The 15,201-nt window shown below is 34.5% G+C and overlaps 1 protein-coding gene and 1 long non-coding RNA gene across 51 annotated transcripts in view; both read left to right on the top strand.

Annotated features, from left to right (window-relative positions):
* plekha6 (pleckstrin homology domain containing, family A member 6) overlaps positions 1 to 15,201 on the top strand; it is a 174,877-nt gene that overhangs the window by 112,283 nt on the left and 47,393 nt on the right. For 47 of the 50 annotated variants that reach the window (XM_073916723.1, XM_073916713.1, XM_073916705.1 and 44 more), the window contains one exon: positions 3,342 to 3,442. In XM_073916723.1, coding sequence (XP_073772824.1) covers positions 3,342 to 3,442 — 101 coding nt within the window. Of the gene's footprint in view, positions 1 to 2,928; positions 3,236 to 3,341; positions 3,443 to 15,201 lie in introns of those variants that run through there. The other 3 variants (XM_073916724.1, XM_073916726.1, XM_073916725.1) reach the window with 1 other exon arrangement.
* Positions 7,164 to 8,718, top strand: LOC141376604 (uncharacterized). Its single transcript, XR_012387160.1, has 2 exons — positions 7,164 to 8,625; positions 8,665 to 8,718. It is a non-coding gene; the product is annotated as an uncharacterized lncRNA (long non-coding RNA).

Below are 15,201 nucleotides of genomic sequence, written 5' to 3'. Positions count from 1 at the left end.
TATGAATGACTATAGTAACCATGAAGATCAAAACATGTGCAATTTGTTCCAATATTCATTGTTTTTATTCACTAGTGATTTAGGGCAGTGTTATGTTGTTAGCATAGCAACACGCTAAAAACAAACTACTGAAATCAGTAGCAAGCCTCTATGTCTACAAGTAAAGTGTAAAAATTAAGTACAGGTTGAAAAATTCCCAAAACTCACAATGTCATCTCTGTGTTGAAACAAATTATGCAGCTGAAAAGTACTGTATATCTAAAAGTGTAATGGCAGCCGAACAACATCACAATATTAATGTGAGTCGTTGTCAGTGGCCTAACAAACACACTCCAGGAACACCAGGAAGTTTCTTTCCTTCCTTGTCTGAATGGCTCACTGGGATGAGAGGGTCATTTATTTAAAAATCACAATCAGAGACTGGCCGTATCCCATATGTCTCCACGGCTGCCCTTAATATCTTGGCGACAGCACTGCGTTTTGTGGCACGACACCCTTCGTCCTCTTATCACCCCATTTCTTTCTACCAAGCTGTGCAGTGCAAAAGAGTTGGAGAATGTGTGACAGAGCAATTTAATGCCTCAATTGGTATTCTGAACGAGGGGAGTGGATGAAAAATGGCCCGCTGTTGTTGTCCCTGCAGATATAGAGCTGTATGCCAAGTATGAGGATAAGAGACAGAAATTGAAACTTATTGATTATTAAAATGTCAATAAGTTTTGGACATTTTTAGAGATTCTTATTCAAATGGATTGATATTGCCCTCAAAAACTTGCCCAACAAATGCTACATTTGGCCACACATTTGTTAAGGGTTATACTTGTTTGTAATATCAATAATTATTTGAAAATTAAATAACTTCTGATTAAGAATTTAGTTTAAGATGTCACAAACCTTGTTTTAACTAGTTAAAATACAATCCGATGCAAATATTGCCTAAGCTTTTGTTTTGACACGTACCTGCCATTATGTACGTAGTGAGTGAGTGATATTTCAGCCCAAATTTTGTCTTATATTTTTTAAAGAATATCACCCATCAAGAAAAGCATTTGAAAGCAATCAAAGTGCAAACATGTTGAAGATTAGCCAGTATGCTCTTGATTCCAAAAATGTTTTTCCAACCAAAGCAGTTTATTCATTTTAGTCAAACTCTTCTCTATTGACATCCATTAAAAATGGTCTCTTGTCTTCTTACAGTAACTGCGTAAGGCAAAACTGGAACGTCAACTTAAGCCATAGCTATTTTGAAAGTTTAGGTCATCTAGGTCAAGTGATAGGTTATTTGTGTAGGCAGCTTGCAGTGTGTTCAGTTGAATTTCAGAGTTATGCAGCATCTATCTGGCTAAAAAACCCAATTAAATCAAATTGCACAATGAAATTGATATGTTATCAGTCAGAATGCATTCATTCTGTTCATTTAAAACACAATGTGCAGACATTTGGCAAAGGCTTTAGAATAGGATTTACATCATATTCAAGGTACACATCTTTTTAGTGTGTGTATTTACTAAAATTGAACCTATGGTTGGTGAATAACTTTAGGGTGCACACACTATGCTAGCCAAACCATGCCCAGGCACATTTCCTAGTTAGTTTGACAAGTGTGAGTGCTCTAAATCGGCCCAAGCGCAGTTCAGTTGGACAGCTCTGGCCCAGTTGGAAGAGATGTGCCAGAGCGCAGTTAGGTTGGGCTTTGCAAAGGCCGAAACTAAAGCAAGACTTTTAAGGGGTCTGTTTTCTAATGGATACATTGATCATTCTTATTTTTCAATAAACATGAACTGTTGTAGTTTATTAAACATGCAAACTCCTCACTGCACATCCGCAGTACCTTCAATACTTGCAGCACAAGGACTTTTATGATCATTTATTAGCATCAAAAGTTGTGGATCTTTTCAGCAAAATATTTCACTACGTGTCACTGCATCCCAAACAACTAAAATGATATAACTAAAGCAATCAACACTATGCTGAGCAAGAGCGCTTCTCTTCCTGTTAAACTGAACAATCGCATCATCGATGTTGCAAGCATGCTCGGTTTCGGAAGGCAAAATTCAGTATGGGTGCAGGCCTTTGGGGGAGAGGGGAGGGGGACTGTCGCATTTCGGCACACTTTTTCTATTATGTTTAGCTTGATCGAACGCATGCCTCTTAGATTTTCTTAAAAGTGTGCACACTGTTGTCTGTCTTGGTGTATAACTACAACATCAAAAATACATACTGGTTAGAGTACAGGTTAGCTCTTTTGGCTACAAGTTGCAAACTCACCTTACTCTAGACAAGACATGCGACCTTGTCACATGTCTATTAATATTTTTTAAATGTATTGTCAACATCGTCAATATTTTTGACTAATCATTGTAACACCAAAACACTGGAAGAATATACAGTAAAGTATACAGACAGCTATAGTCTGCAACCATATTTACAAGATTGAGGGAACTAAGTAATCTTGACTTTTGACCGCAAATCAAAATTGGGAGTGACAATTTACAGCCCTGACAGACATGTTCAGATTGAATCTTCTATTGCCTTCTGTTCAACAATCTTTATACGTTTCATTGTATTTTCAAGTATATTTCGTGGTGATACATACATGTTTTTCCTTATAACATCTATATATGTTTCTTATTGAAAACTGTTTTAGTCTAGCCCTTTGTTGACAGAATAATAAGCTCTGATGGGTTGATCAGAGAGCAGGTACAGCTGGTCGAGAGCCAGAATTCCTGCAGCACTGAGTCACTGAGGGATGATAGCTATCTTTTGCTGTCGCTCTCTCTCTCTCTCTCTTTCTCTCTCTCTCTCTCTCTCTCTTGCTCAACCTGCTTCTATACAGCACAAACACAACCTGCTCCACCCCTCCTCTCCCTCCGCCCCTTTCTCTCATTCACGCACACACATACACACAGCTGTCAGGAACACACATGCGCAAGTGCCTTCACTGCATTTCCCCGGCAGCAGCTCTCAGTACAGCAGATCGAGAGCAACAACACTGGATCTCCGTTGCCCTTCTCGTGCTGAAAATTTAACGATGTGCTCCATTATTTAACCATCCGTGCGCTGCTCTCCCAGGCTGAGCGCCGCTGCTCGCTTCAGTGCCATTAGCGTTTCGCTGAGATAAAAATGGATATCTATTATGGGATTCACCTGCGGTTTACCTGCTCTTCCACAATCATCAGATTAGAAAGTTGGAGATTTCTGATCGAGGATTGATAATCTACTGTTTTACATCTAGGTTGGATTGATTCAACACAAATGTTTTGGGTTTATTTATTTGATTTGTGTGCGTGTGTGTGTGGTATTGCTTTGATATTAACGCTTACTATTCTTTTCCCATCCAGACGAAAAGGAAGAAGGAGTCTTGGGAAGCCTTCCTCTTCTCAGCTTCAAGATTGGACCTGTCCAAACATCGGACAGCATCACCCGCAAGTTTGCCTTTAAGGTTAGTGCAATTTTTGGTCAATGCTGTTGGGTGGAAGAATTGAAGGAATGACAGGTAAACATGGTGTTTGGTGACAGCGTGGGTCATATGATCAGAGGAAACTTTAAACGGTGTCTGAATTAATTATGACTCACTGACCACGTCTGTGTTTTTAGTCAAAACCGCTGAATCTATATTTACTCTGATTGCGCACCCACATGTGCGGTGGACTTTGCATCTTTGAACGCGTTCTCGAGTGTGTTTGCTCACCATGTGCCAGAAGGACAAACATAATGTCAGATTATATTTCCATCAGGATTCAGCTGGCGCTCGGGTTTAAGTACATAGACCTTTAGAACATGCGTATATAACGAGAGTAAATAGGCCTGTGGTTGAACTCGGAGGATGTTGTTGTGGTGAGTTATTATAATTTTGAAAATGAGATTACGGTCAGCCTGTTTGCGAGGCTTTATTAGATTAGACAGGGTGCATGCTGGGTTGAGGTGTTTTGAGTTGTTTGTTGCTGTAACATACGACTGTAGGTGTGCTCGTGGAGAATGTCAGACCGTTATGTATTTGGTAAGAGTGTTTATGTCTCTTGCCTGTGGCTCCACGGGGCCCCTGAGGGCTGGGCTGGGGATGCTCAAGAATCTGATGTCGTGTCTCTGCAGGTTTTGCTATGTTTCTAGTAAAACTACTTTTTTTATTGCACCTGGGTTTTAAACTGACCAATAGGAAGTAGGCAAAGACGTTGATGACCGTTGACACTGCGTTTAAAAGATGGAATAAGATTAGATTTGTCTGAATTGAGTTAGCTTTGTGCATTTATTTGTTTATGCTACAAACATTATTTAGAATTAACTTACTTGAATATTTGGCTATATTTTTTTCTTTTTTATAATAATTAAATGATATAAAATTATGTATATTAATTAAAAAAAATAATACTTTGTATTTTATATATGCTTTTTTATATTTAAAATATATTTTGGTAAGATTGTTTTATGATTACAAAATCTACATTTATTTATGTTTCTATCTGTCTATATTTAACAAATTTTTCGTTTATTTCTGAGATGGCAAACTTTAGTGATGAATACAAAGAGCATTCATTTGAAATTTTTTTTTTTAACAATATAAAATCCTTTTCAGTCACATTTTGGATTGATTTAACATCCTCACTGAATAGAAAATGCTTTTTATATAAACAATAAACAATATACTTTATTTTAAATACATTTACTTGAACATTGTTCATTTAAAATATCACAAACAACTGCTGTATTTCCATCATATGTTATACGTTTTTATAATATTATTTTTGTGTATTTAAGAGTTCTTTTACAGTCCTTTGTATGTAAGATCTAATAAATTAATTTCTTATATAGCTGTTTATACAGTAGGTGTTTTAAATTATTATTATCATTATTATTATTATTTTTATCATTATTATTATTATTATTATTAATATTATTATTATTATTATTATTATTATTATTATTATTAGTTAAATCAACACATTTACATCAACACATTAACATCACAAATCTTCTTCTAATGTTCTTGCCCTGTGGAAACGGCAGGTTTTAGAGGCACTGCCCTTACAGTTTCACTAAAACTCATATTCAAAGAGCATTCATTTGAAATTATTTTCTATTACAAAATCAAACCCTTTTCAATCACATTTTTATTGATTTAATACATCCTTACTAAATAAAAATGCCTAAATAATGTATTCTTGTAAAATGTACTGACTTTAACTCTGTACTAAACATTTGAATTAACAATAAATATATTTTTTAATAAGCAATATACTATATATTAAATACATTTACTTGAACATTGTTAATTTTGACAAATTCTATATTTTCCTATGTAGATAAATTATGACAAACAACTGCTGTATTTATATTATATATTATAATGCAGGGTTCGACAATAAGGACTGCCCGATGGTCCGGGGCCAGCGTGTGAAATGCTCGGCACAGTAGACAGGATCATTACTGGCCCGATGGATTGTCACTAAATTTTAATTTGGCTACGATTGTTTGTCAATTATGTGCAAATACAGTCTTAGGATCCTTTCAAACCTAGACGTTTGTTTTGGAACTTGACTTATTTGCCCAGTTAGTGGTGTTCGTTTGGCATATATGAATCCCGCAATTGCGCTCGGATCCGCGCTAAAACAATCGGTCTGAAATTGCCTGAATGAAGTGGTCTTGGCTTGATTCAAACAAACACTGAAAAGGATTGTAGTGAGAAAGCAAAATGATCCAATGAACCAGGCTATGTCACAGTGTATGATGGTTGTGCGTTTTATGACGAATATGAAAGTGGAAGCTGAAATATTACCGAGTGATGTTTATCTGTTTGGAACATTTAGCAAAATTAACATCTGATCATTTTATCATATTTTAATCTTATAATATTTTAAATTTGGCCTGTTGTTTTGTTCATTTCAGCACTGACACCTTGAAAGACATTGATCTGCTTCATGATCAGACTGCAGTCTTGCTTCTTCTATTCATCTCTCTATATTTTAAGCCTTTAATGCATAATTCTAGCCAACATTTTTTTTAATAGATTAATTGATTCAATAAATAGATTTTTATAAAACTTGACAACTGAAATGAGTCTATGTATGAGAAAGTTTAACCTCTCTGATTTATAGTTGGTGACATTGTATGTGGGTGTCAAAATTAAAGTGCACATTTGCGCTTTTAAAATACATATATACATTTTTTATTTTATTTTACATCACAACTGTATTTTTTAAAATTGTAAGTTGTTTTTTAAAAAAAGTCATGCTAAATAAAAAGTGTATGTATACAGTTATGTTTGGCTTTTGGCACATTATTTAAAATGTGTGGCTAAGACTAAGAAAATTTTGTCAGGGCAAGTAAAAATCTGATCAGGCCAGTATAATTTTTTTTGTATATTATTATTGTGTATTATTCTCCTACAGTCATGTCTATGTAAGATCTAATACAAAAATTTCTTATATAAGCCTATATACTATATGTATAGTATATAAATTATTATTATTATTGTTATTATTATTATTATTAGTAGTAGTAGTAGTAGTAGTAGTAGTAGTAGTTGTAGTAGTGTTTCCTAGTACTGGGTTGCAGCTGGAAAGGCATCCGCTGTGTAAAACAGAAGCTGGATAAGCTGGCTGTTCGTTCTGCTGTGGTGACCCCTGATGAATAAAGAGACTAAATCGAAGGAAAATTAATGAATGAATTATTATTAGTTCAACAAATCACAAATGTACTTCTAATGTTCATCCCCTGTGGAAACAGCAGATTTAAGAGACACCGCCATTACAGTTTCCCTAAACCTCATGTATGTCTATATATCCACATGTTTTTTAAAACCTATCCAGAGCTGTTCAGTGTCCTACAAAAACGAGACGATTTCATACTCCAGAGTTGTATTTGCAGAACAAAGCAAACTATCAGTCACAGGGATCCAGTGGCCTCTCGCATCTGCAGCCTGAGGCCAAAGGTGTGCAGTTTGTCTTCAACACACCGTATATGATTTAAAACACAATCCATAGGAGAGTTTCGGTGTGGCGCCACGTCAGCACTGTTTTTATAACAGTCATAATAAACATCATGACACCATCATGCATGTCACATTATATCTCTAAAAATATATCTGAGTGTATGTTTTGAACTTATAACCCAGCAAGGTGTTAATAATTAACCAGGGAATAATGAGATGTGTTCTGTGTGTGTGTGTGTAAGGTGTGTTTGGTCAACCATTCTTTATTTTCATCGACAGTGAACGGTTACATGGATCATGTTGCCTTCACAAAAGAAGCTGAAAGGCGTCTGACGCAGTGCATCTTGCTCTGGGTCCTTTTATTCAGACTCTTCTCCTGGAAGTGTTGCCAATTCTTTCATGAAAACCTTTTCTAGTGTGTGAGGATCAGAAGTTTAGACGTTCTTGGGTTTCATGTTGAAAAGAGTAGTACTTTCTGGCTCTTCATTGCTTCAGGCCTTATATCTGTGTGAGTGGATACTTGGATAAATTTTGGAGGGAAAACAGTTCCCAGAAGTACAGTAATTCTGCTAAAATTGGACATTTGCAGATTTAAGATTTGAGTTAGGGCTTGCTTATGTCAAGACGAATAAGTAAATTAACTTTAATACCAATTGGCATTCTGTATATTATGCACAGTGCAGACTTGTTGGGTTAAATTCTTTAGCTGTCGAATGTTAGTGGATTCTAATTGGCTGGATTCTAATTTACCGGCTGAAATAGTTTAATAACAATAATAATAATTATAATAATACTTTTCTGTTGTTATTTATCTGTTGTATGTTAATGTTATAGATTTCACAATTAATATTAATACTTATTGGAACTTTCTAGTAATAGTTGTTGCGCTTAGTGTGAATGGGCATTTTAATCTGAGTAAATACACATAGCTGTGTAAAAATATTCAAACTGTCATTTAGTTTGTTCATTTGATACACTTAAAAATATAATTTATGTAAGAAATCTCTACTGTCCTATACCATAATAAAGGTGAAAACCTAAAAAAAAAAAAAAAAAAAAAAAAAAAAAAAAATATATATATATATATATATATATATATATATATATATATATATATATATATATATGAAAAGTTCATGAATGAAATGAAAACTGATCTCTTCATATCATAAAAATAGAAATGAGTTTAATTCTATGTAACTCTATAGGATTTTCACTTTTAAAAATTTGACATTGCTAAAAAATATTGGCTAAAATGTTTTAAGAAACTGCCTTCAACATTACCTAAATGTTTGTTCTCTAACAAATATTCAAAATGGTTTTGTGATTAACAGGGGTAGACTTAACCAATAAGCGAGGTAAGCAGGCGCTTAGGGCCCTGGGGAATTAGGGAGCCCCGAACAATGCTAAGAAGCCTAAAATATTCATATTTCTATCAAATGTTGTAAAATCTATCTATAATCATAAAAATTTTAGTGTTATTACTTCTTTTTTAAACTGGGGGCCCCCATAAATAACGTAATGTTCCTTCCATACTGCACGTGCAAATATTAAAATCTAATTAATCACAAATGGCTAATTAACTGTACATAGAGCTGCACGATACTGGCTAAAATGAGAATCATGATTTTTTTTTGCTTAAAATAAAGATTACGATTCTACCAGGATATGCAGGTTCTGTTCACTAAAGTAGACGCGTGCACGTCTATCATTAAGTAGGGCGCGCGCCCAAACAGTCAGCTGCTCAATTTACATGTGATTTCCCAGCCGCAAATACAGCATTATATGAAAAGACATTTAGGTAATTAATTAAACAAAAAAGACATTTAGGTAATTTATACCTTATAAATACAGTATGTGACTCTTTTAACATCATTTGGAGGTGTCCATGTCGCTGAGCAACGTGTGTGAAACCATGAAAAGACTCGTGCAGCCGCCTTTGCGAATCGAATCGAATCAAATCGAGATCGCAATCTTTTTTCGCTGAATTGTGCAGCTCTAACTGTACATGTAGTTAGTTTAAGAACTTGTTTTTTATTTGTGAATTTATTGTATTTTACATTAAGAAGATACAGGTTCAACTTTATTTTTAACATGCAGTTTATAAAAATAACAAAAAAAAAAAGAGAAAAAAAAATCTACAGAGAAAAAAAAAAATATATGGAGAAAGAGAGCGTTTCAATTCAATACCTTGAGTTGCTTAGGGCCCCCAAATCACTAAGTCCGCCCCTGGTGAAAAATAAATAAATTATATATATATATACTTAGAGATACAACAAATAAATATATATATGTATATATATATATATATATATATATATATATATATATATATATATATATATATATATATRTATATATATATATATATATATATATATATATATATATATATATATATATATACAGTTGAAGTCAGAATTATTAGCCCCCTTTTGATTTTTTTTTTCTTCTCTAAATATTTCCCAAATGATTTTTAACAGAGCAAGGAAAATTTCACAGTATGTCTGATAATATTTTTTCTTCTGGAGAAAGTCTTATTTTTTTTATTTCGGCTAGAATAAAAGCAGTTATTAATTTTTTTAAAAACATTTTTGGGACAATATTATTAGCCCCTTTAAGCTATTTTTTTTCTCAATAATCTCCAGAACAAACCATCATTATACAATAACTTGCCTAATTACCCTAACCTGCCTAGTTCACCTGATTAACCTAGTTAAGCCTTTAAATGTCACTTTAAGCTGTATAGAAGTGTCTTGAAAAATATCAAGCAAAATATTATTTACTGTCATCATGACAAAGATAAAAAAAATCAGTTTTTAGAAATAAGTTTTTAAAACTATTATGCTTAGAAATGTGCTAAAATAATCTTCCCTCCATTAAACAGAAATTGGGGAAAAAAATAAACAGGGGCGCTAATAATTCAGGGGGGCTAATAATTCTGACTTCAACTGTATATATATATATATATATATATATATATATATATATTTAATATATATATTTATTTGTTGTATCTCTAAGTTTACTTTTTAAAGTGACAAACTAAATAAAAAAAAAGGACTAAAGGATTTGTCCAGAACAAATAATCCAATATGCAATTACACACCCTCAGAATACTATGTTCATTTTGGTTATTTTTCTGTCCCTCCCTTCCTCTTTCTCATTCCTACTGTATGTCCCAGTATAGAGCCGCTGCATTATTCATGAGCACTGGTTGTGTAACTGCAGTGTGGTTGGAACATTTTCAGCCTCAGATTCATGTTTTCTCTGAGGAATGAGCAGCAGAAACATGAAAGATCAGGAGGTGAGTTTGTGACTCACGCCATCGGGCTTACAGCTCAGAAATCATTTCCGGAAGGGAAAAGGCTAGGTGACCTGCATGTGGGCAGCACAGATATGGCCAGACAGCTTTCATATAGTTTGTAATCTGCTTGTTAAGTGGTGATGTATAGAGTATTGTTTCTGGATCCAAGCTTATGCTCATTTGACTTGAGATAACGCCATTTTATCTTAATCCTGGGAAACACCAAGTGACAATGAATTATATCGTGTCGACTGCATCTGGCCAAGTCTGAAGCAAAAAGCTTCATGTGAACACACTGAACAGATAACAGTGCTCACGGCAAGCCGAGTTCGATTCCCACCTTGCGGTCCTACAGTATGCTGATCCAACATTACAAATTGTGGTGTTGAATGACTATATTACCCCCTATGCTAAAAAATCTTTCAGATGGGGAGCTAGTGGCTGGGATGCACAAGAAAAGAAACCAAAAAGCCACTCTGGTGACATCCTTTTTTTACAATCTACAAACAGAGTTACCAAAGTTTGCTTGTAACCTTATCGTTTAGTGGCTGATCCATATAAATTTGCAGGATCTCATTTGTAAAATTTGCTCATCCCCTAATGATGGTTGGGTTTAGGGGTGGGGTTTGGTACCATGGCTCCTATTTTGAAAGGTTTTTGTACGATTTTCGTACAAATCAACTCGTATGAATTTCTAGAATTAGCCACAAAACTGACAAAACGTAAAATAGTTATGTTTGCTCATAAGATCAGGCTGTTTAATCTGATAACATGTAACATTCACAAATATTTAAGAAATGTGATAAAGGGAAAGCTTCTTTGAGCTCCATCTTTTTTTTTTTTTGCTAGGTTTATTACTTCAGTTTCTCACTCTATTTCAACAGCTGATCCCATTTCTACATGCAGACTCTGTCTGGTGTAAGCCTGACAAGAAGCAACCTGCCTGGTGTGTGTTTCCATCACTATACAGGGGCATTAGGACACACATATGCAGGGTGAGCACCCCCTGCTGGCTTTACTAACACCACCTCCAACAGCAACCTAGTTGTCCCTAGTGGGCTCCCATCTAGGTACCAACCAGGCTCAGCCCTGTTTAGATTCAGTGAGCGACCAGTCCTGGGCTGCAGTGTGATATGGCTTTAATCTCATTCTTTACACAGAATAAAGCCCTTCAGTCTTATATAATAGCCATCCACTTCACATTGTGCTGCTGATAAGCCTGTCAGGCTTTATTTTGCAAGAACAACCACCTACATATACATTATCTCTTACTTGGCATCTGATAGAGGGTCAGACTTAACAAACAGGTTGATTCATTATAGACATGTTTCTCTATTGTACTTTGGACCACAAAAGGATGTTTTCTTAGCCAGTCTGGCATCTTCACCTGTCTCTGCAGTGTCTGTGGTCAGTGCTGGGTTCACTTTGTTCTGGTTTCTCTGTCCTTGCGAGCAGTGCTGAGGTGCTTCTCTTATCCGATGTGTGGACTCTGTTTGTTTGCTGACTATGAAGTGCACATCAGAGCTTTCAGAACAGACAGGCACAGCGTGTGTTTGTAGAGTACATTCGTAGACGGAACACACACACACACACACACACACACACACACACACACACACACACACACACACACACACACACACACACACACCCAAACAGACGCACACACACAGCCCTGTATGACGCCTAGTCATTACAGGTTTCTGCAATCCTTCATTTTGCAGCTCTCCCCCATATTTTTGCTGTTATTTGAGCTCAAGCTGTTAACTGCTTTGTCAACATGTTGGAGATCATCAGCCTTCAAAGCCAACTTTGACCTTCCTGCAATTTTGTTTTTGCATTTTCAAGCTGCTTGCTAAACACTGTACAGATGGATGGCTTTTAAAAGCATATAATATTGTTGTAAATTAATGGAATGAAAAAGTAATATTTAACAATTAATATTTAATATATAACAAGCAATATTTATTCTAGTATTTCTTTGTGTGCTGATTTAAAAGTAAACATTTACAAATCAGTCATTCAAGTTTTTCATAATAATAATAATAATTATTATTATTATTATTATTATTATTATTCATTTTATTATTTAATAAATTCAATACATTTTTGTGGAATATTTAAAAGGCCACATTAGTTATTTGAAATATATTTTAATATAAATATTCAGTAAAATAATTGAAATTGATAATTAATCAATTTACTTTTTGATATTTTTGTTGTGACCCCCACTGAGAAATTCATTCATTCATTCATTGTCTTTTCAGCTTAGCCCCTTTCCACTGAGAAATATAGTTTAAATTTTTTTAAATTCTCAAAAACACAATTTAAAACATGTATTATATGTCAAATATTTAATTATTAATATTCTAGATAATTTTTATTGTTTATATTCTCATAATTATAGCCCTGCATTACATATCATATTTCTGTTGACTGCTGACATTTTTGTATTTTGACAACGCAGTTTGGTATCACGCAGTTCTTTTCTGCAAACATGTTTATCTAAGATCATGCTCAAGCCTGGACTCCAGGATTGGCAAATGTAAGGATCAAAAAGTATAGAGTTATTTCAGCTCTGCGTGACTGACAGCATACAACAACTACCTGTGTCAAAGAGAGTCAGACAAACAAACGAAGACAGGGAAACCTGTCATTTCCATATGTGCTGAAACCTGACTGTCTGCTTCCTCAACAGTCTCTCACTCCAGAAAACAAGCTGTTTCTGTGCTTTTACACTGAATTCACACCTGCTGTCCAGTGAAAAACCTCACGCTCAAATCCACCACTGACTGACCGCTGAACTCAATCTGAAAAATATAAATCTCAAACTCTAGCTGATTTGTTTGAACCTGAGAATTGTTTGTAAAATAATGCATAAGAAATATGTAAGGTAAGGTGTTCATGTTTATAAAAATGACAATTTACAAATATAATGAATGTATTTTTTTAAGTCATAGATTTATTTGAGCACACTGCATTTTTAAAAGTTAGCTGTTTTTGTAAGAGCTATGCAAGTCAGCTGAGTCATTGTTATACTGAGCCAATTATTTAATAATTAATGTAATATGTATATAAATTAAATAACAGATGTATTTCAGTGTGCTGCATTTTTGAAATGTCGCTGTTGTTATTATTAAAATTAAAATGTTTAAACGTTAATGTTAAACAATTCTTTTTTAAACTGTTTTTATGCAAAGGATAAAAACCAGTTTGGTCATAAACCTTCATTTAATTTAATGTAAAAATATTTCATTTCATATATATATATATATATATATATATATATATATATATATATATATATAATCAACTTGTTTTTCATATTTACTGTTTTAACAGTATTTTACTGTTTAAAAAATATTTAAATAATAGTTTATTTATTAGGTAACATTAAACAAACAAGCAAAATGAATGAGGCTCTAAACCATTTTATTTCATTTCATTGTCCTGTACACTGTAATGATTATCCGTTAATTAACACGTTTAGTATTGTATGGTTCACATTGTGTTTTCTGTTTGTTTATTGAATGTGAATTGCATTATGGGACCTTGATCTCTGCTCTGACGACTTTTGATGTTGAAAATTCAACACTGCACATTAACTTATTGCCGTACCATCTGACATGATGGCTGCTAGCATACTAGTAGTTTAAGACAAGATATTGTTTAAGAAATAATATATAGAGAAATAAGTACTGGCAGTTTATTGGCAGGTTTTGTACCATAAATTACACAGAACCATAGATAATATATCACTTCAAACTATTAAAAATGTCAACTGAAATCATGTTTTAACATTAAAAACTTTTTGGGGAAAGTTAAAGATCCCATAATGCAATTCAAAAGCATAAATAAGTGAAAAATATGGAAAACTCATTTATTTATTAATTTTCCTTTAGCTCAATCCCTTATTTATCAGGTGTCAGTGGAATGAACCAACTATCCTAGCATGTTTTATGCCTCATTCACACTAGCAGTGACTTTGTTAAAGGGTGGTGATCTGCTGCAAACGCAGGTCTGTGTAGGTCTACAGCACAGAGTACAACTGGCCTCTGTAGGAGCAGAGAGAGGATCACATGAGCTCTACTGGTGCTCCTATTTTCTGTCTTTCAAGAAAGTCGCTCTTCATTTACAGAAAGTTTAAGGATTTTCAACTTTGTTGCATTGCTTGACATACTCACCTGGTCGCCAACAGTCCCTGTCACTTGTATAGATAGAGATCGTCAGAAGTCGCTCACTGTCAGTTGAAATGAACAGTCAATTGTGACTTTGTCACTGTGATTCGCTCGTAGTGTGAATGAGGCTTTACGAAGTGGATGCCTTTCCAGCCACAACCCATCACTGGGAAACACCCAGACGCTCTCAAATTCACACACACAGGCATACACTGTGGCCAAGTTCATCCAATTCACCTATGCCACATGTCAGAGCTTTGGGGGAACTGGAGCACCCGGAGGACATGCAAACTCCACACAGAAATGCCAACTGGTCCAGCCAGAACTCAAACCAGCAACCTCCTTGCTGTGAAGTGACAGTGCTAGCCACTGTGCCGCCCCATATGGAAAACTGTTTATTTACAAATATATTTGACAGTGTAGGTCAGAAAGGGATTCACCAAAACAACAACAATAAAAAACAAAAACAAATTCCCTCTTCATATTGTGCTGTGAAAACCAAATAGGGAAATTTGTTTAGTGAATTTCATACTCAAAGGTTATAACCTGCACTTACTTACTTTCTTGCAGTTTGGATAACTTATCTAACTTTAATGACAATAAATGGACCCTTTTGGGCATTCGATCCTCAAGTATATAGTGTAAACACTGTCCTCTATCACCACTATGGCATGTACTGTCCGGGTCACGCCTGAAAATAAAATATTTTTAATAAGCACTCGATTAAGCAGAAGACTGTGCAGCTCGGCCTTCTTTCATGAGCAATAAAAAGCCAAATGACTGAGTTT

The sequence above is a fragment of the Danio rerio genome, chromosome 11 (genome assembly GCF_049306965.1).
Source record: "Danio rerio strain Tuebingen ecotype United States chromosome 11, GRCz12tu, whole genome shotgun sequence".
Taxonomy (NCBI): Eukaryota; Metazoa; Chordata; class Actinopteri; order Cypriniformes; family Danionidae; genus Danio; species Danio rerio.
This window is presented reverse-complemented; position numbering and strand designations above follow the sequence as displayed.